This window comes from Bactrocera latifrons, unplaced genomic scaffold, assembly GCF_001853355.1.
Source record: "Bactrocera latifrons isolate USDA-ARS-PBARC rearing strain unplaced genomic scaffold, ASM185335v1 scaffold_116, whole genome shotgun sequence".
Taxonomy (NCBI): Eukaryota; Metazoa; Arthropoda; class Insecta; order Diptera; family Tephritidae; genus Bactrocera; species Bactrocera latifrons.
Window position 1 is genome coordinate 142,620 of NW_017534586.1, and position 22,769 is coordinate 165,388.

A 22,769-nucleotide genomic window follows, 5' to 3' on the forward strand; every position below is an offset into this window, starting at 1 on the left:
TCTCCTTGTAAATTCCCTCGTCAACCTCGCCATAGAACACAAACTATTTAATTTTTAAAATTTGGAATTGAAAATTGAAAATTAACATAATTTTTCACTACGGTATTTKGATATAAAATTAATTTATGACTTAATTTTTAAAGTTTTTAAAGTTTACTATTTTTTATTAAAAAAATCACAACTCGGTTATTAAGTACTAATTTTCTTTTGTAAAGAAAAATTCTTTCTAATGATTAATTATGTGRATATATTCTGGATTTATGCTTTTGAATACAGTTTACAACCCGAGAATTGCGCTACTAACAACATGAAAGCTATTTACGATCTTTAAATCTCAATTACTCTGCTATACTAACTTTTATTAGACTCTATATCTGTTTATTCTATAATGTTATGTGAAATTATCCAAACTTGTAAACATTTCCCAAAAATGTCTTCTTGTTTTTGAAACATTACTATCTACTGGGCATAGTAGGTATTTGAATCTCTTCCCGTGGACCCGGAATTTTATCCTGCGAAGAACTCATACCGGCARCATTCCTCCAAATTATCTCGGGAATGTTTTCGATCTTTACAACTCTAGCAACAGGTATGTGAATAACACTATGAAAAAGCACAGTTAAATTAGTAATTATAAATCATATGTCTCTTGCGGGGACAAATTGAAGTTTATTTTTAATTACATGGGTTTCGCGACATAAAAAAATTTAATTCAAGACCTTGTAAATTATATCTCGAAGACCTATGTATACGAAATTGCGTTAAAATCGAGTTGTGTAGATCTCGAGAAATCATGACAACCGACTTTGAAATAAAAGTGTAAAAAAAACGTGTTTAAAGTTTCAAGTGGCTATATAGTTGACCTCGAGCGTATAACTTTTCAAAGCTGTATCTCCAAAACCCTTCCCTTCTCCCTTGATAATATAACCGATCACCAGGTTGATCTCCAAAAAAGCTGTTCTTCTAAAAGYTTTCAACAAATCTAAAAGTCAACCTAATTTGTTAAATGAATCGTGGTAAGGAACGAATGATCAGTCAAAATTTTTACCGTCTACCCGGCTTCCCGAAAAAGTACTTTTGGTGAAAAAATGTTCACTTCGGATTGGCAATTATCACTAAAACCTTATTACTGGCAAATACTTATATATCCTTTCAGAAAATTGTCGACAACACTAAGTTAAACAATTCTTACAAATATGCTCATATCTTCAAAACTATTAGACAAATTAAATTCATATTTTCGGAGAATATCTTCAAATACCAGTACATTCGATACACATATGCAAAACCAAAAAAAAAATAAAAATTTGCGATTAGCAATATTACCTTTCCTCCACACATAAACACTTTTCAGTTTGTAACACCCAGCAGCAATGATCAGAGACCCCATAAAATATATCCGTTGGAAAGACCAGATAGAGAAGGACCTGGCTGCACTTGGAATCTCCGATTGGCACCAAATAACGAAGAGAAAGAACGATTGGCGCGCTGTTGCAAACTCGATTATAATAGCGTAAGTGGTGTCTGCGCCAATAAAGAAGAAGAAGAGATCAGCATTACAAGCTGCTCATCTGTCTGTTTATATTTACTTTTTCAGACAGCAATCTGAAATTTTGCATAGCGACCGATCAAAATCAACTTTTTGCATTGAATCTTTTGTATTTGTGAGGGGCATTATAGCTTCGGTGCAACCGATGTGAGCATTTTTCATGTTTTTAGTTTTTTTTGTAAAAGGTTCGCACGCTTTAAATATTCCTGTGGTGCATGTTTAATTCTGTTACACCAACAACAAATGCATGGACGGAAAGGAAAACAAAGAGGAGGATATTACTCGCTGAAATGGAAATATCGCCATACCAATTTCAAATAATTCAAAAAAGTAATTATGCGCCGGTTTTCATATCACGCCGCTTTGTTTGTGTGCCAGTTACTTGTTGCTTTTTGTTTTACAAAAAAATTCACAGCTCTTTTTGGGGTATTCCGTTCGTTGGAATAAACTTTGTAAAAAGCAAAAATGATTTTTATTGTTTTTTTATTTTTATTTTGAAATAAAGACGTTAAATCAATCAAACATATTTTTATATAAATAGTTTATCGACGAATAGTTGTATTTAAAATGCCAGTTAGTAACTTTAGGTATACTCCAATTCCCGAAGAAAGGCGAATACATCACGAGATCAAGAACGTAAACGAAACCGTTCATATACCGAAATGGGCAGGATATGCCGTTCACGATTTTGGTACAAAAGTGGTGGCGTATGGTATGTTAATTTAACCGTTATGAAGCTCATCTTGATACACATTCACAATTACTTCAAATAGAGGATCGTGAAAATTGGGGCGCGATATTGAAAACCTTCGGAATTGCCATGGCCATGTTAATTATAATTATTGCGGTACTGCTGATTGGGTAAGTTAYATGCATATGTTTGTATGTACGCGATTATTATGTGCGCAAGCCGAGTTAAATCGACCACTTAAATTGCAGGCTGATCTATTTATGTTTGCGCTGCAAAGGTTATCTAAATCCCATCAGAGACTATGCTGAGAGAAGTAATCAAAGATGTGTGCGCTGCATTTTAACGCTGTTAATGCTCTTTTTACTCGCAGGACTTCTGTAAATATGTATATGCATCAATTTATCGCAATTTTATTATCAAATTTTCTCCCCATATTCAAGCTATTTTGTGATCATGGCTATAAAAAATACGGTTTCAAAAAGGCGCATGCAAGAGGATACAAATTCAAAAGCAAGAGATGATTTCTCTTCCTCCGTGACCTCTCGGCAATTAGATCACGTTTTCGGTTTGAATTATGAGGAGTTCCAAGCGCAAGCGCGTGATTCGGCTAATGGTTTGTAAAACAGTTATGCCCGGAACCATATTTGCAACGAAGTTTTTAACACCCAGAAAGAAACTGGGTCGGAGACTCTACATATAAATGATCAGCATGACGAGCTGAGTCGATTTACGTCTGTCTGTTTGTATATTGACGTTTTTGAGATATCGACATGAATCTTTGCACACATGTATTCCTTGTTAGAAGTTTGCGATAAATGTATCGAACCTCCGATATCGGACCACTATAGCATATAGCTTCTATACAAGCGGACCAATTGAAATCAAGTTCTCGTATGTAAAGCCTTAAATTCGACAAGATATCTATCCGAAAATCGCAATCAAGAAACCCTTTGTATTTGTAAAGGGTGCTATAGCTTCGGTAGAGCCGAAGTAAATTTTTTGTTTTTTCTTTCGTTAGTATAATACGATTTTTTGTAACTTAGATTTAATCCGCAATTGGACTGGAACAACGGACGTTGTAAGCGACGAATCGAAAACTCTCTGCCCCCCTGCTGAGAATATAAGCGATGTAAATAAGCGTGTGGCAGAGGTCAACAACGAATTTGAGCTCTTGTGTTTGGGCGTCTTGGAATGGAGTGACTGTACGTATGTATATATTTAAATAAAAGTTGTCGCGATACGGTAATAATGGGTGTGGTCTATTAAAGTGAAAAGGGCGTCAGATTAGGGTTGATTCAGATAGAACTTTTGCTTTCGATAGTTGCTTTGACAGTTAAGTTCAATATATGCTTTTGTGTTAGTTTGTTCGCTTCGACGGGAACAAAGCAAAGCGAGACAAAATGTTGACCAATTCTCAACTTTTTACACTTTAGCAAGCAACAGTCGCCATTTTTGTTAGAGAGAATCATTACAGCAAGTGATAGCTAGCGAAACTCCAATACATTGAAAGAATTAGCTCGGAAACAAACACATACACACCGTGTAACTCTAAGAGTTTTGAGTAAAATAGGGTTAAAGGAGCACAGGTAAACACGAGTTTCGCCTAGAACTGTCAATTGGGCCTTAAGAAACTATAGAAACTTAAACAAAAAACTTTGGTAGCGTTATTGGGTATTTAACCGCTGAYGTAACCGATAAAATTACGATAGCCTTATAGCGAATATTAATCTATTTCGAAAATTTGTTTTGAGAAACTCTCGCTTGTTCGGCTTTAGCTAACAGTGGTTTCTTCAGTGTTTAAATATAATATTTTTGTATATATTCATTATATAGATATGCATTTTTTCTATCGAAATATGACGATGTTCATGGCTGAAACCGATGATGGTCGCAAAGTATTGAAAGAATTAGATTTTCCGAACTTTCTCTCAAAAACGATGCAAGTGGAAAAGGTAAGCATCTTTTACCGAACAACAAAACATTAAATRTCCATCCAAATACATATGTAAGGTTAAAGTTCCTTTGATTAGGTCAGGATTATAAATAATAAATCTTAGATATCAGAAATATGCATATATACTGTTTTATTAACATATATTGAACAGATATTTATCCTTATTTAAGCTCTTGGATTTTTATCGCATCTTCAGTGYTGTGGACAAATTTTTTTACTCCTTTTCGAAGCTTTACAACACGACCATAAACTGGCCAGAGAATTTGCAAAGTAGTACCGAAAATGCATTATCTCCGTATTTTCTAGAAATAACMAAGGATTTGGGCGATAAAGGTAGATACGTTGTAATTTTGTGTGATTTATGGAAATTTTCTGGCTCTCAACTATTCATTTTAAATTTTTATGGGTGTATAAGGGGGTCAATTTCGATCGCTTTCAACGACACTTGCCAGCAGATCGCGTGGAGATGACACCGGCGGTGCAGATTATGAAAGGGCCGGTAAGGAAGAAGAGGATGATAAGGCAAAAGAGCCGCTAGCGATTTTTATACTGGACATTATATGCTATGCACTTCTTTTATTGGTGAGTACACAAAATTCAAAAGGTGCGATGATGGTCTGTGCAGAATTCACCGATTTTGGTAGTGTCGGYTTTGTGTGACCTCCTATCTAAATCTAGGCTTTCAATATAAATCATACCATAGGATATAGAGATTACATGCTATCTTTTCTATTAGGTTCTAAAATAATGTCGRCTGTCACTATTAGAATTTAAGCAATTAAATTCATTTCGCAATCCGCTTTAGAGTCAAAGCTTAACACTGGCTTTAGTTCTAGAGTTGAAGATCCATTCTACTCGCAGCGAACACTTTACGTCTCTCCGAAACTATGTTACTGTCCTTGAGAATTGTTGCACATACCTTAACGCACAGACCTATTGATTATCCTTACTTACAGCACGAGATCCGGTTTTAAAAATATTGTTTTACTCTTTCTTTCTCTTTCCAGATAACTGTTGTATTATTAATTGCGTTGCTGCTAAGATGTTGTGGCAAACGTTACAGAAGTGAAGCTAGATGCTGCAATCAAGAAAATGGCTCCTGCCTTTTCCAATTGTAAGTAATGGCTATGAGCTTTGTAACTGTTATTGATATGTCTCTCCAACACATTTTTAGCGCTGCTTTTTTGATGTTCCTATTTCTGCTACTTGTGTTGTATCCATTTYTGTGGCACTTTGTCCATGGTGCTGGTCGCTATAACAGTGTTTGTACGAGAAACGACACACATAAATACGCACGCGCTTTGGCAAATATTGAAGACACTTGCTTAGACAAAAAAACATTTAAGAAGATCCTCGATGATCATGTCGATAGAAAATTTAAGTTAAATATTTCAAATAAGAGTACTGTTGAAGATGTGAAACCAAGTGCACCGGAATTACAAAAGTACTCAATAAGTTTCAAGCAAAACGCGAGAGCAACAAAAAGGCTCGATCTCAAAAACATGTGTGAAGATATTAAGAATCGAACGGACCCGAAACACTTAACTGAGGTTTACACCCAAATGCTCAGYTACGCCGATGGCGATATGCCCGATAATCAAGTGAAGATGCTGTCACAGTGTAATTTGGGAAGCTTTAAGAAGSGCAGAATAGACGAATACAAACAGAGTGTAATCTATAAAAGTGCAACGCGTTTGGCCAGCTATTGCAACAGGGTTGTGGAGTTCTTTACAGAAAATTATGCCAAAATTACCGGTGAATGTCTAAATGGCATTGAGAGTTTGAAAAACAATTTTTCCAAACAAAGTAAAYATGAGTTGAGTGAAATAATGGCGGGCTTGAACAACATGTACGACAAAGAACTGGACGGTTATGTCGACATGGCAACAGATAGAGTCGTTAATAAAGTTACTTTGTGTCGCAAAGTTTCGTCTAGGTCAGCTGATCGTACGAAAATGGACTGTGATGCACATACAGATTTACAGGTACTTTATTCAGGCGTATGAAACTGTCTTATTCTGAGTGAGTTATTTTTTAATATTTTTTAATATTTGCAGAATGTTTCGTGGAGTGCTTTATTGATGTTGATATGGCTGATATTGCCACTAATTCCCATAGCACTTTACTTAGCCAGATTATTTGGCACGTCCAGGGGCAGTTGCTGTTCGTGTGAACAAAGCGGGTCAGGARCCGCAGACCRACGGAATGATAGATGGAATACTAATTCGGTAATGGATGAGATGCAACGTCACTTATATAAATCTCTTTGCGAAGATTCAGTAAGATCGGGYCCTTCGAATGGTCGATGCGACTGCAAAGCAGCGCGAGCAGCTTACAAGCAGGGGCCAAGTTGTGGACGAAGGTGCCTTGACGACGGCARCGCTAACCTTGCTATGCTSCAACAAGCTAACACTCTTTTRCTTAAATCAAACGTCTGCAGTGAATCTACAGAGCTGGAGAAAAGAGGTATACTTAAATCTAAACAGCTCAAAGAACCGCAAAGACCAACAACTTCTAAAGGAATGCGCTCCAAAAGAGCACAACAATTAGCCAATGATAATAAATCCGAAACATCCTCTTTTAGGAAATGCGTTTGCGATAGAAATGCTGCAAAAATGCCGAAAGGACCTTCCAGTTCAATGGCAAGCAGCCGACCAAAGAAAAGAATGAGAAATGTTTGTGAAACCCTGGAAGAAATTGTCGAAGAGTCGACGGATAACGGGATGAATGCATTGGAAATAAATGCTTCTATTCATATATTAACTTTTAATAAAAAAATGACTTAATATACTGCGATCTATATGTATATGTGTGTAAACTTTAAGATAAGGGTWTTTGTTGTGAAAATTTGAAATGGGGATCTGAAACCCATTTTCTTTAAGCAAAAACTGTCAAATATGCGAAGGTTGCAGAGATTTGTTCCAAACCTTGCGAAACAGGACCGTGTACGGTAGGTTACGGTTACCATAGCTCCTATCCATTGAAAGAATCAGCGCCGAAACTAACATATACACACTGCGTAACTTATAAAGCCTTTGGGTAAGAAAGGGATGAACGATCACACATACACACGAGTTTCGGTCAGATTGTCAATTGGGCCTTAAGAAACTCTTAGAAATTTTAACATAAATATCTGTTAGCACTATTTTGTAGTTAACCGGTGATTTAACCGATTGGTGGTTTGTAGTGTGGGTGTCAGGATCTTTTTGCAAATAATATTTGATGTTTTTATGAGAAAAGGGTCAGCGCCCAAAAACGACTATACATTTCCAATATATTGTGCATTATAGTTATTGGAGTACATTATAAGAATTATTAATTCCTTTAAAATGGTTTAGTTCTAAATTATATTTTTTGAGGAAGTAAACGCTGGTGGTAAAAAAAGTTATTTTGGCAGCACTAATTTTCATTCCAGGCACCATTTGCCAACACTATCAGAAGGGGTTACCCTATCACTATCATCGGGCTACCAGATCAATATGCTTACTTTTTTTGTTTAATTGCACACAATTATTARTGCTTAATATAAACCAACTGAATTAAATTTTTAAATCGTCTCGTATTTACGGGTGTGCTTAGCTTTTAGACAAATGTGTTACTTTTATGAAGTAACTAAATTTGTGTTTGTAAAGATGCATCGCAACACACTCTGGCAACTCGCTGTGGACAATGAATTTCGAAATAAGAATGGGAAATGRGCAAATTGTGGAAAGTGAATTTTTTCGTTTTCAGTGGAAGTTCTTGCTTCGGTTGGGGAAGACGTTTTTTCCGATTTTCGGAGAGTAATGTGGGTGTATTCCGCGGCGCGGATGTGAAAGTTTCTTGTGTAAACTACTATTTATTGGAAATAAAAAGAATGGTTTAAGACAAAAGGTGAATCAAAAATATTCAATTAAGTTATATGTGTATTGAATCTCTGTGATSAAAATATTGTGGAAAATAGTTTATCTTAATTAGAATAGTGTTTTCGTTATTGTTTGCATTGTCGTTGCTAACAATACATATGCAAATTGATTTTTCCCCTATTTGGTGTTTTAGTAAACAATCAAAGCAATGAAGTGAATTAATGTTGCACGAAAAACGCACAGGTTTTAAACAAATAATATGTGATTAAATGTAAAAGCAATACGTGTGAGAATGTTGTTTAATCTGCAGAATTGAGATTATGTGAATATATGTAAAATTAATTGTGTTAAGTTACCGAACGTACTTGAAATTTTATTGACCCCCAGCTAAGACTACAACTGTGTATTAAAAAATATTCAAGAAAAAAGTCATTTGTAAAACATAAGTGGGCACACACATCCGCTAGGTTTATGATTTTTTAATCGCCTCTTTGGTTCTATCTTTTGTTYTTTGCGTTCATTCCTGGCTGGGTGTCTACATGTGGACAGTTTCTAATATTTTGGTTTTTCAAATAAGTATTATGGTAACAAAAATACATAAAATATTTTCTGACGAATTGCTATAGTACTTAAAAATAAAATAATTTCTATTCTTTATTAGAAAATTATTTAATTAAGAAATCTGCACTGTTTTTCCAAATGAATTAAATATGTGATATTAAACCGCAGTCTCGTCCCAATGGCAGTGTGCTCGTATCTTTGCCACTTTATTCTCGCCAAGACTCACAATAATCCAATTGTGTGAGAGTGGAACAGCTCTATACAATATCCTCGGAATAAACGGAAATACATATGCATGCACAAGATTTGTGCATGTGTAAGCAAGCAGCGCTTTATCCATAGTTGATACCTCCACTGCCTAGAAATAAAGCTAATGTTTGGAAATGTTTACTACTGTAAACACAATAAAATGAACTTGTTTGTTTCTGATTCGAAGAGTTTTGATAAGAACCCAAAATAAACAAAAAATATTTAACGTGTCAGTACAAATCAGAGCGAGCAACAACTGAACAGTTATTGAATATCTACGTATTAAGTGATTTATGATGTATTTAAAATATAAGAAATTAAATATATTTGTCTTCTATTTTATAAACGAAAATTAATTTGGGTGAGCTTTAGTATACCATCCCAAAATTTTAGGTTAAAAGGAGTACGGTTGGATAGAGGAGATTATTCGGATACAAATATATACGCCGGAAAAAAATTCAAAATCTAAATGTAAATTTCCCCATAACAAATACACATACATACATTTCTGTAAACTACTTTCAAGCAGATATGTACTTACATATTTACTGACCTAAATCTAAATAGTGTCAGAGAGGTCGCCTTCTTGGAAACTATAGATTATCTTATCTTAAGTATTTTACTGTGAATTTATAATTAATTTAGGTTGATCAAAATTGTATGCTATAATTTAAAAAATAAAAAAATGCGTTATTTGAAAAGAATAGAAGTATGGGACAAATGATAATAAAAGGTTCTGATATTAAGGAGTGCTTCATATTTTCCGAAATATACTTATGATATTAAACATATAAATAGTTGTAAGCTACTAGTGTAGTACATGGGTATCAGTTTTTGAGATATCCGAATGAAATTTAATACATACATAGATGCATTTTTACAATATAATGAACATTTGTCGGAATCGGCCAAAACAAACAACTATGGCGTATAACATACTATCTTCCATACCACAAATTATTAATTTTTCCCGCATAATGGTTTGGTTAAAAAGTTAAGAAATTAGTAGAAAACTGAAGGGCGGAAAACGTCCCCATTACAATAAAGAGCTCACAACTTGGAGATTATTTTAATAGTAACAAGCGAAAAATATATATTTATTTACCCCAACCTTCCTTAATATAGATAGAATTAATTAAGGCATGCATCGCCATTTAAGGTCTATTGTGCTCTCCACTCAGTCACAACGAATCACATAGGTCCTAATTAATTCTTTTCCGAAGCTATAATACTATTCACAAATACAAAATATTCCTCAAAACGACTCGATACCAATCGGTAATCCGATCTGAACAATTTTTTCGGAATTGTTGCGGGCGTTTGCAGAACTTGAAATGGATATCTCATAAACTATACATACATATATATACTTTATAGCATCTCTGACGTTTAGTTTAAGTATTAAAGTGTTTCCAGTATATTTCTTAGTAGGAATCATAATAAATTTTTAGAAGACATTTTTATTACTGCGGAATAATTTTTCTTGTTTGAGCTTGTACTCCTTTCAGCATAGATACATACATATATAGCATAGATACATATGTATATACATATGTATATGTACATGCACATACATATGCTCAAACTACTGGTATTCATGTTGTTAGCTTAGTACCGCGGTGACGTCTATTTCTTTAAACGTTTTTAATAAACAAAAGGCAAWTTGGCGGGTATGATTCATCTGTGGTACATGTGTTGGTTTAATTAACGATAATTCCCAAGTCGGCAGTTCTGTGTGTGTATGAYTTTTCTTTAAGACTGGATTTGATAGATACACACAAACCTAAAACTGTCTACATATGAACGAATATATGTTGTTTTTGAAAGTGTACGAATGCATACGTTTTTGTTGTTGCATTCAGCAGCCGTTGCGTTTTAATCTTTACACATTTCCATACATATTTATGCACCAATGAATATGTGCACACGTATGCAGGCAGCTTTATATGAATTATAATAACATATTGCATTAATTTGGTCTTGTATCTTTTAAAACTCGCCAGTCTGCTGTTTATTGTGCACACATAAGCCAACACATGTACTAWTTATTTATAAAGATACATTATTCTTGATGAACATTCTGCTGTCATTGCTATTATTCTATTCTCCACTTTGGCATTGTATTTCGCTATTTGCCATTTTCTTCAATTCTTGAACAAGTTCAGTTCACAATACAATCGCGATGCTTGGTTTGACTTCTGGTGAGTAACCTTGTCTTCTTGCGTCTGATTTCGCCATCTAGCGTCGTTATATGTTATCAACAAAAACAACTTTCAACACAGTTATCTTTTAGATCGTTCTTCATATCTATGTGTTGTTGTGCCCATTCTCGTGTCTTTGTTTGTGAAGACGGCCGCAAAAAAAGAATGTGTGAATGTTACATATGCCAATCTATTTTCTACTAACGGTATTTAGCTTTTACTTAAATGGATACTGGAATTAAATATATGTGCAAACATATTTAAAAATATTGGTAAAGTAAGTAGGACTTGCTCTTCAGTACTCCAAATTCCCTTTCATACCCTGAAGAGTTTTCCAGCAGGAAATATCGAAGACTATAAACCTGGATGCAGTGGAACGTAGACGRAAAAGCTTCAGACTTGYCAGAATACTGCACTCCGGACTAMGAAAGGTTRCCTYTTGATGTCTCCTATTGAACACCTGCATAGTGARGCCCCTATGCTTCCAGTTWAGAAGCATAATGAACTCCTCTCCAGGCAGTTCCTGCTGGSATACTTTCGCATAAATCACCCCTGCAGTCAACTGCTTGGAGCGGCACCGCCTTCTAGGAACATCAAGAGGTCATTCCTCAATCACGTCGACGACATTAGGCAATGCGCCGACTAGACTTCGGATGCAACAAACACTGAACACCATTCACAGTGGAATCATCAACACCTTCACCTACTCCCTTCTAGTGAATGGCGTAYTCGGAGTCAAACCACCACCCATCGCAGACGAAGAGCTCGAGTTGCCGCGAGAAGCGAGAGTGACCCTTACGTGGCATACTTTAGCGGGTTAAATTCCTACTTATCACGAATAGACCCTGACATATCGAATGTATGTCCAGCRTGCAATGAGTCCTCGCATGAYACTGACCACCTTTATTCATGCMCTGCTAATCCTACTCATCTGACAACTTTCGAACCCGTCAAAACAGCACGTTTCTTTGGCCTTCCGTTGCATGACGTTGACGACAACTTATCTGAACCTTAACAATCTAACGGGGATTAGGTACCCGTTACAACGATGATTCCATCGGCCCATATTTCTTTAAATACAATGCCGCCGAGAACCGTCAATGGCGACCGTTATTGCGACAAAACCCTAATTATCTGATGCTTGAAATTGAARCTCGTGAATTCGGCGACATTTGGATTTAACAATACTGCGCCACTTCCCATATATCGCATCAATCAATGGATTTATTGAGATAATATTTCGATGAACAGATAATTTTACGTTTTGGGCCGGTCGATTGGCCACCAAGATCATGTGATATCACACCTTTAGACTTTTTCTTCTGAGGATACGTAAAATCTTAACTCTTTGCGGACAATCCGTCTTCGATTCAGGCCTTGAAGCAAATCATCACGCGAGTCATTCGACAGTTACCAGTCGAGTCATCGAAAGTTGAACTCAACGGATGAAAAAGATAATTTTCAAAAAATAAATTYCAAAGAATGTTATTTCTAATAATAATAAACATTCGTCAACAAATTTGTGTTTTGGGGTTTTTGTTTTAAAAAGTAGGGAACCTCTAAACGCATCATCGTTTGTTAGTAGATTTTATGCGGTTAAAACAAAGTTTCTTATTACTAGAGAAATATTCATGGTTAAATTTGAATAGCCGTTGCCCAAAAAATGAGTCACGCGTTTTATGCCAATGTGAGTAAAGCTTAGGAAAATGAAATAGGAAATTTCACCTTGAAGAAGCGTGTCTTTCTCAAATGCAGCTCTTCAGCGTGGGTGCGTTAGTAAAATAACAAAAACTGGATTCACATATATTTTTCAATTTCTTGCATGATGTATTTTTGGCTTATTTTAATTGCATTGTTGTTATATTAAAATGCCGTTATTGTACGTTACATTTTGACTGTCAACAGCCGAGATAAACAATTTGTTTGTTTAATTAYAGAAAGTACTTTATTCGGTTATCAAGAGTCGCATCCGCTTTATTTGCTAGTCAATAGACAAGTATGGTTCGTGTATATGTATGTATATATGTGTGTATAGTTAATATACATATGTACATACTTCTTTTAAAATATTGGACACAAATTCTTGGAATATAATTAATTAGTTAACKATAATTTTTCATTAAAAAACGAATGTATCTCTTTGGGCTTAAGCAGCGTAGTTTCCTTTATTTGTTTTAATATTTATTTTTTTATCTGTGATTGACGTTTGAGTACATTAAATAAATTTGTTTTCTTACTTTAATTGCCGATAACAGCTCTTTTACTAATAAGTTYAAAATAGTTACTGAATCATATTCAGAATGTGTAAGCTTTGGAAATGTGCTGCTGATAAAAATTATCTTCCATCAAAGCGTTTTTGCGGCATTGAGACCATTTCAAAAAGTCTTTATCACTTCTTTCAATTTTACCCAAACTATTTTTGGTTAAAAAAAAAAACAATAAAAAAAATATAAACAATAAAAAAAATAAGAAAAATGAATAATAAATGTACGCACCGCACTCTTCGTAGGGTTGTTCATGTGTGTTTGCAATCTCATTGCAAATGTGAAACATTCAATTAGTTGCGTTTTCATTTCATCAATTTGCTGAGCAAAAGCCACCAATTTGAGTCCTTATTTCTCCCTTCGATTCGATTAAGCATGTATGTACCATATACATATATGGTTGCAATCGTTTGCGTTTGGCACAAAACGAGAGAGCAGGTTCGAACACATGTTTCTATGTATTCATGTTTTTGTAACTTTTTAGGAAGCAAATGATAAATTAATAATAACACAACTCATATACAGTATCACAGTGTCATAAATGTGCGTATTGTCTGCTTGCGAAGCTGCACGGCTACAATACTCAACCATTTAGTATATCTAAAAATGTGGGTAAGCCTAAAAACATTAGGATGACCTGATTATTTGCTGGCCATTGGTATGACTTGAACTATGAACATAAATTTTGAAATCATAAGAAATAAAAATATTGCAAATAACGTAAACTATGTAATACAAACTCCTAAAATAAATAGATATTGGGAAGTCGAAAAAGTCTTTTCGTATTTTTAATCAAACTTCAACTTTTTTTTATAATTATTATGAACTTTAAGGAACCAAGTATGTACCATTTTGGTCGAACACTTTTTGCCATTTTTCCGCAAAAGACATTCCATCAGTGTAAAACTTTTCTGGTKTCTCGGCGAAAAACTGCGACAAGTAATTTTCAAAGGTTTCTCTTGAAGTCATCTTTACTCCAATAAGGAGTAGTGCAATGACCGAAACAAATGGCAGTTCGATGGTGTAAGATCAGGGCTATAAGGTGGATGCATCAAAACTTCCCAGCCAAGCTCTCCCAGTTTTTGCCAAGTCATCAAATCCGTGATCTAGCGTTGTTCTGATAAAAGGCGAAGCCATTGATCAGTTAAGGCCGATTTTTTTTGATTGCTTATTTCAATCTCATCAGTTGTTGACAGTAAAATGTAGAATTAATTACTCGACCAGGCTGGAGCAGCTCATAGGGGATGATTCTTTTCCAATCCCACCAAACAACCAACATAACCTTTCAACACGTCAATCTTGGATTTGCGACCATTTTTTGAGCTTCACCACCCTTGGACCATGTTCTTTTTCGCACATTATTGTCGTATTTGATCCACTTTTCGTCTCCTGTTACCATTCGCTCCAGAAATGGTTCGAATTCATTTCGTTTCATCAAAGAATCGCAGATGTTAATTCAGTTCATTAAATTTTTTACAGAAAATTCATGTGATATCCAAATATCGAGCTTCTTTTTGTAGCTAGCCTATTTTAAATGGTTCAAAATCGTTTGATGATGAATGTTAAGTTCTTTAGTGAAGTCATGGCTGCTTATGTGACGGTTTTCSTAAAATGAAGCTTAAAATCTCACCTTTCCAACTCTATGTGTCATGATACAATGTGATTGGTAGCACTAGAGATGTACGACTGCAACGATTGCAAAATTGTTTATTGCCTTTTTTAATTTTTGCTTTTTTCACAAATTTATATAACATTTAGTTGCATTTTCAAATAAATCAACCTACCCTAATGTAAATATGTATATTATGGTTATCAAAAAAAAATTTTTTTTTTCATTTGGTACTCTGAAAAATAGGCTCTTAGACACTTCTAAGGCAGCCTCTCCAAGAATGAGTTCGTAATTGTAACGGAAAGGTCCTCCTACTTACAGTTCTATATTTTTTCTTATTATCTGATAGAAAAGTTATATCTCACTTCCAACCACTCCAAAAAATATTTTGTTMCTTAGATTTTGTAGGAAATTGAATGTTTTTGGAGAGATTTTCTTAGAGGTGTCTAGCAGCCTATTTTTCAGAGTACCAAACGAAAAAAAAWTTTTTTTTTAATTACCCTAATGTACATATATGTATACAAATATGTGCTACAGGGGTTGCCAATAATTATAGTGATCTCTGTCATAACTGTCTTCACTAACGGTTCTTTTGATAGCTTTCTTTATTAAAATCTCAAACTTAGTGTGACAGCCCAAAAAACACGTGATTTTTGTGAGTTTAAAAAAGCTTCTGTTTCGAAAAAAAATAAAACCTTAAAGGTAGATTTATAGATATGTAAAGAATGCACAGTAGAATTTTTTATTATTTCTCGAGCTACACACGAAGACAATAAAAAGGTCCTCCACTGCTGCAGTGATTTCAGTCTTCTTCATGGATGAAACCTRATAAAATTCTCTGCTGGCAGGTATTGTCCTAACAATGGCTTATGATCGAACAAAAATCAAAAATTGACAAAAGAAAGATTTTAAAAGACGAATTTGAATTTGACCTAAAATTTTGGTTGCCATGTTATCACCCCAAACGCAGTGACAGCTATTAAGGTGGCAGCAGATGTATTTCAATGAAATGGGACTTCTTTAAGGCCGGCATGCATCCACTCCGATAGCAGAGCTGCAATACAATACAAGTTTTGAGCTCGCTGACAGTGAGCCAGTCAAGGAGTGCGTGACCTCACCGATGTATAGCGGAATCGTCGGAAACTGCAAAGCCGATGATGATGTTAGAAAGTTACCCAAATTCTACTAGGATGGGAATGAGCACGCGGCATCTTCATGCACATGGGCGCTGAATCTATTGGCCTCGGACTAGCTCAGTACGTGTTAGGTAGCAACCAGCATTTGGCTGGAGTAGATATTAGCCAGCTYAATAAATTTGTAATTGGCACTAGGTGCTTTGTAGATTTACGACCGTCGTTTTGATCCGTACTTAGGAGTTCTGCGCACCAAAACGAACAAACATCTCTAGCAGTCCAAATGAAGTTATTTATGGTCTCACTAATATCAGCCTATTTCCTTTAGAAAATTGTTGTTTTGAGGAAAACGCGTACAACGATAAATTTATGTAGCCTGTTGTGCTGAGCGGCTACATTTTAGAAGACTGTGACTCAAAAACTATTCGCGATATCCATTTAAGTGTGCTATTTTTAAAGGTATAACCAATCGAAATATGAAAAAACAGTTTTTTTCCCTAATATCAGGTTAATATTAAGCTCGCATCAAAATTAAAGTTATGCAATGACCTTTTTGAAACGCCCTTTATGCATCCACATATGTACGTRTGTATGTGTGAAACCACAATTTCTGCAACCACAAAGATAAATGAAAGAGAGTGGCTACACTACTAATGATCTTTTTTCCCGTTGATGATTGTTTCAATTGTTGTATCTAAGTATGGCGTATGTACATATGTATGTGTGTTCGGCTGGGACTTCTGTGTCAGTGTGTACTCGTATGTGCATGCCGTTTTTTTAAGTGATTCATTCAGGTTCAACAATAGGGAGTAATTTTATTGGTGACAATTTTAAAGTAGTTATTCTTCAATGTGAATGACACCAACTATGCGCAAACATGCATACTTACATATATACATTGATGTGGGTGAATTTAAATATTGCTACTTAATGTATTTACATTTAAATATTTGAATTACGATGCGTTTGTTACTGAATTACAGCTCTGACTTTTGATCACATACAAACACACTTGCATACTTATAGAGACAATGCATAACTTAATTGGTCGCCAAAATCACCCGGACGGTGTGCTTGCCCAAATATTTATATGCAGGAGACTAGGTGTAGGCGCCGTTTTTGTATTACTAGACATTCTGTTGCATAATCACGCTTTTCAATACGTGTTTATGAATCGCGTTTCATCAAACTCACTTACAGTTACAAAATGTGTGCGCAAATATTTACAGAAGCTTGTATTTTTTACCTTTATTACGCATATTATGCGCCGGTCTCTCAGGGAATCACCCCGTTTGTTGTTGTTTACCGAGTAAACAAGACAATAAAATTGTTGCTTGTTTCATATGATCTGCTGCGGACAAAGCTTTATGTGCATGTGTGTATGTGTCTTTATTGCGATGATGAGTATGAGGGAATTTTCATTATCAGTAATTTTAAAGAGATATTCCTAAGGAATTTTATATGCTTTTTCCTTTAAAATGTGTTCTTCAATATATGTTTATAGCGATCATTCTCTTGTGACGTGAGAACAGTGAAAAGTCACCAGAGAGCAGGTCCACAAAATACGTTAGATGCCTGTCTTTACCTGTCTTCCATATAAGCGGGAGATTTAAATGAAGAATTCCCGATACTTCTCCGATTCATGATTAAATTGTTGAAATAACACGTAAAGAAAAGATCCTGTATGATTATTAATCTGTAAGAAAGTCGCTATCGCGCTATGGAAGCTTTTTTTTTTGGCACTTTTTCAGTGAAAATTTCGCGAATTTTGGTTTAAATCAATTGTAACTCAAAGACCTGTGTACAATTTCATGAAGATCGGTTGAGTAGTCCTCGAGAAATCTTGCCAACTGACTTCAAAAACCAGTTTCGAGAAAAAGGCGTTTAAAGACGGAGCACTTAGCCTAGCTAGTCTCAAGCATACAAGTTCTCAAGGCTGTATCTCCGAAACTATTACCCGGATCAACTTGAAAATTTAGGACGATATTTCAGACAATAAAAGTATCTATTTTACGAAACCCGTAGACCCATGTAACGCCTTGCTTGTCTGCAAAACCACTTTCGAATTGTTCCTTCGCACAGGGCAAATTCGTTCTTTTGACATTTTTCTTCATTTAGGTTTGGCATTTCATCATGGAAAGATATACCATCCCATAACGAGTCGAAATTAATAAAATTTACTGCTAAAATTCGGAGTCAGTGGCCTCAACTTCAAAAGCGCCACGTCCAATTTATGGTCGCCGGATCAACAATTGAGCGTCTAGCTCAGAAATTTGAATCCACGGGCACAGAATAAAATGCTCCGTGCAAGTGAGATAAAGAAGTGGCCGTAGAGTCGAGAATATTGCTAAGATTATTATTTTAAAACTATGTAATAAAATTGTTTAAGACTTTTTTCGGCTACTAACATTATATTTTTGATCAGATCACAAAACTGACGAGTCAGAGAGACCTATACACAGAACATGTTGAAAACACTTGATAGTGATACTGATCAGATAATTTGTATCCGAGTATTGCTTGCAGCAAATGCGAATATGTTTAGAGCACTGAGCGGCTATACTTTGGAAGGCCATAACCTAAAATATAATTATTTCAAATATTCATTTAGAATTTTAGTATAGTATTTTTAAAGGTAGATACTGCGGGTATATGTAAAAACAAATATTATGATTTCTGTTTAAAACTGGTAATCACTCTCTCTGGATATCGCAAACTTCCTAACAATAAGTGAATATCGTTTTTGTTTTTCAATAATGTAACTAACTGACTGTTGAATCATATCAAATACCCAGAGAAAAGAACGAATTTACATCACTCACCACAACGAGAAATTAATTTCTAGCGAAGATATGCTTACTCGTCAGAGTTGGATGAACCATTCGCATGATGCAAGTTTTCGACGGATGACTTCACAATCTTCACTGAAAGCGCATAACTCCTTATCAATATTTGGTTTCGGCCGAATTCGAAACTGTCTTATTTGTGGGTTTTCCCAAATGCATTTGTTATCAGTTTCTTTAAAGAAATTTAAATGAAAAAAATTCCTCTCAAATTTATTACACATAAATTCCGCTTAAAAGTTACTAATGCAATCACACAACAACAAGTCATTTAGCGCAGCTCTTTGTGTAGGTGTGTATGAGTGTGCATCGTGGTTTTTTACTTTGAATTGTGTCACGTTGAAATTTAAAGAGACACTTGAGACTGGTGCACATCACCACTAGAAATACCTTGTAAGCTCATAAGTACCGGTGCTATCTACACACGCATACATACATACAAACAAACGTAATTAGTTTATTATTTCATTGGTTGCTGTAAACGAATGAATTTAATTAATAACTGATTTTCCTCTTCATTTCTTTGCAGCACTTGCAATTTGTAGTTATTTGCTGAAGCGTAACGGCGAATACCGAGCGCATCCATTGTTCGTGTGTGCCAAATCTACAGCAACATAAGCTATCAATCAGTCAGTCATACGTATAGTCAGACAGTCATTGAATCACACATGCATTTGCGAATCAATTGCAGGGAATACCTAAAAAAACAACAATAATAACAACAACATACAAATGTAGCAAATCAAGAGCGTCGGAAAAAGTCGTATTGAAAATTTGCATTTGCTCATTGTAGTGAAAAATCAAAAACAACAATAACAACAACAACCAACCGAAACAAAACACCAAAGGATTCATGTTTTAAATACTTAGCAAATAAAGTGATTGCTTTACACTTTCTCCCGCTGAAATTGCAACAAACAAACGAAGATCATAAAATGCACCAAAAAACAATAAAAACACTGAAAACTACAAATGCAAACGCTGTGAAAATGCCAATGACAGCCGGCAATCGCACTATACAGCGCCATACCAGTGATCATACATGTTGCCATATCTCCGGCTGGAGTGCGCTTTTTGTGCTCTTGGCCTTGAGCACTTGGGCCAGCCAGACACAAGCTTTCGATTTGGGCAACGAGTTGAATCTCAAGCCGACAAACTACGCGGAATGGAACAAAAATGTCACATACGTCAGTTCAACCGCCTATAATGCGCGTGGCATGCAGCCACTTTACGAAATCACACATAAAATTATTTGGTTCTTCACCGGTGAACACCCACTGCCAGAAGGTGAGCGCATGCTAAATGCAATTAATTGCTATTTATAATTAGAAACAAGTGCGGTAGGGCGAAGTCTGTGTAGAAAACCTAGCATTAGATACTTTTCTAAATTGGAAAAGTGTGAAAGTGCTTGAAATAGGTTTTATCGAGTTTTTGTAAAAATAAAAAAAAAGTTTATTTCGCTTGGACCGATGCAATAATACCCTTTATAACTACAAACGATTCCATACAACAGCAAAATTTGACTTTTCCGTAGTAGTTACACTTCTTGGGAGAATTTAACGTTGCCTTCAATAACAATTCATGCAAAGTATCTAGAAGATGTCTCGGAAATTTAAAAAAAATAAAAAATGGTACAAGAACTTGTTTGTAATAAATCAGTGAATGATAATTTTATAAAATAGTGTTTCGATCTGCACAATTTGTTCAGAGAATGTACCTTTGCCTTGGACAATAATCGAAGCCAAATTTCATGAAGATATCTTGTCGAAATAAAAGGGGCGATTATTTCGATATATTTATGTATATAACTCTACATCTAACTTGATTAGTTTTGGTTGTACTATATAACCGTTAGGAGAATAAAACTGTGCAATTTTCATATAATTTGTTGTCTTAAAAAATATTAACCCAATTTCTTCCATTCTTATAGGTTACCTCGTAGTCAAGGAAAACGATATAGAATTTGGTCCGAAAGTCGAACGCAATGAATGGATTGATTTAGTCAAACATTATTGGTTAATATGGCTAATTGTCTTGCTCGTTGGCCTGCTAATTGTTACAATGCCAGTTGTTGGGTAAGAAAGCAACATCGTGCATATATATGTACATATATATGTACTCTCTTAAAAACTCTTGTTAAAATATAAATGAAAACACAAAAGAAAAAAGAACTTTTAAAGCGTTCTCACTAAGTAAAATATTTTTCTTTGCGCTTTTCCCCTCAAATAGTTTATGCTTTTGCTGTTGTCGCTGCGCTGGTGCTTGTGGTGGACGCTCGGAGCCGTTTGACAAGAAACACGACACCTGTCGCCGTGTGTTCTTGGGATTCTTGCTTATAGTATTGGCAACAGGTTTGCTGTAAGTAGCATATATTTAATTGCAGCACACATTTCTAAACGCCACACAACTATTATTTACAAGTAAACATGCCAAACAATCAAACAAACATGCCTACATACTTATTACAAAGCATGTAAATATAATACTTGAGCGGAAGAAATGTATTGTGTTGAGTGGCTTACATTTCCTGTAAACCTGCCTACCGTATTGTATTTGCGCTAACTTTTTGCATTTTGTATGCATTTCTTTCGCTCGTCTACAGTTTTGGTGTTATAGTCACATTCGCAACGAACAGTTATATGCAACAGGGTATTGAGAACAGCACAAATCGTGTACGTGATGCCAGCGTTGACACGCGCAAATTTCTGGAATCCACATCGGAACAGGTCGATCACGTGCTCATCACGAACTACAAACAATTGTCAATTCAACTGGACAATATTATGCGCGGTAATTTTGTTATCTTGCTTATGAAAGAGTTCAATATTTTATATAAAAAAATTGTATTTATTTTATTTTATTGTTCTTTTAACTTTTTTTTTATGCAGAAACATCGAGTTTCATCATAAAAGAGTTGGAGCAGAAATCGATGGCTGTTTCGCTCATCTATCTAACAGACTTTCTTGAAAAACTGCCACAGCTTAGATTAAAATTACAGAAGATGAAGAGCATTACCAACGATTTGCGCGTTTACGCTTCACAGTTAAGCGATGGTATGTTTTGTTTATACTGGTATTTGTATTTTTGTATATATGTATGTTTCTATATAAGTATGTATTATAAAAAGTAATAAAATGATCGATATCTACTTATTTATAAGGCTTGCGTGGCGTAAAGCGTGATTTGTTGGTTATGTTGACCAAGTGCAACAACAAAGCATGTCAAGATGTGCTCAACAAGTATGAGATCGGAAAGCTTGATGCTAACGGTATACACTACGATCAGGTAAGCGGTATAATATAAGAAACTTTAGTTAATAAACTTTAATAAAAGACAAAAAATTAAAAATTACAAAAAAAAAAAATTAAATTTAATAATAATTAAGTACATAAGTTAAAAATACAAATATATATGAATAAAAAAAAATTGTATGCAACGAATTTATATTTGTTTATTGCTTACAATGTTTACATATTTTTTGAGTTATTTTTCAAATTAGTAGTTTTCTGTTTTATTATTTGCCTTTTTTTATATTTTTTTATAAATATAACAGCTAGCAATACAAAAAACAAAATTTTTTAAATTAATAGTTTTGTGCTTAAAAGTCGCTTTAGTAATGATTAAATATACATTTTTTTATTATTAATTGATTTGGCTTAAATATTTTCCTAATTAATATATAGAAATATAATTTCTTTCACTGTGAATTCAATCAGACCAATTTTGTATAAAAGCACAAATATGTATATATTATGTATGTATTGTATAAAATCCCTTAATTATATTTTTTGGTTTATAAATATGAAAGAATATACCAATTAAAGAATATTAAGCTTTATAAAGTTATTTAAATTAAAAAATATTTTTTTG

General features: G+C 34.7%; 2 protein-coding genes across 4 annotated transcripts in view; both read left to right on the forward strand.

Moving 5' to 3' along the window:
- The first annotated feature begins 2,062 nt into the window (after nt 1-2,062).
- On the forward strand, nt 2,063-6,996 carry LOC108976970. The gene is made up of 11 exons (XM_018946440.1): nt 2,063-2,261; nt 2,323-2,410; nt 2,489-2,617; nt 2,681-2,853; nt 3,284-3,442; nt 4,074-4,192; nt 4,365-4,527; nt 4,610-4,776; nt 5,202-5,308; nt 5,369-6,179; nt 6,252-6,996. The coding sequence occupies exons 1-11, from the start codon at nt 2,117-2,119 to the stop codon at nt 6,978-6,980; spliced, it is 2,790 nt and encodes a 929-aa protein (XP_018801985.1). The 5' UTR covers nt 2,063-2,116; the 3' UTR covers nt 6,981-6,996.
- A 944-nt stretch (nt 6,997-7,940) lies between these two features.
- LOC108976979 (prominin-like protein) overlaps nt 7,941-22,769 on the forward strand; it is a 22,721-nt gene continuing 7,892 nt past the window's right edge. For all 3 annotated transcript variants that reach the window (XM_018946449.1, XM_018946467.1, XM_018946457.1), the window contains exons 1-7: nt 7,941-8,067; nt 19,429-20,186; nt 20,830-20,974; nt 21,129-21,257; nt 21,502-21,689; nt 21,788-21,952; nt 22,060-22,184. In XM_018946449.1, coding sequence (XP_018801994.1) covers nt 19,835-20,186; nt 20,830-20,974; nt 21,129-21,257; nt 21,502-21,689; nt 21,788-21,952; nt 22,060-22,184 — 1,104 coding nt within the window. In that variant the 5' untranslated portion in view covers nt 7,941-8,067; nt 19,429-19,834. The remainder of the gene's footprint in view (nt 8,068-19,428; nt 20,187-20,829; nt 20,975-21,128; nt 21,258-21,501; nt 21,690-21,787; nt 21,953-22,059; nt 22,185-22,769) is intronic.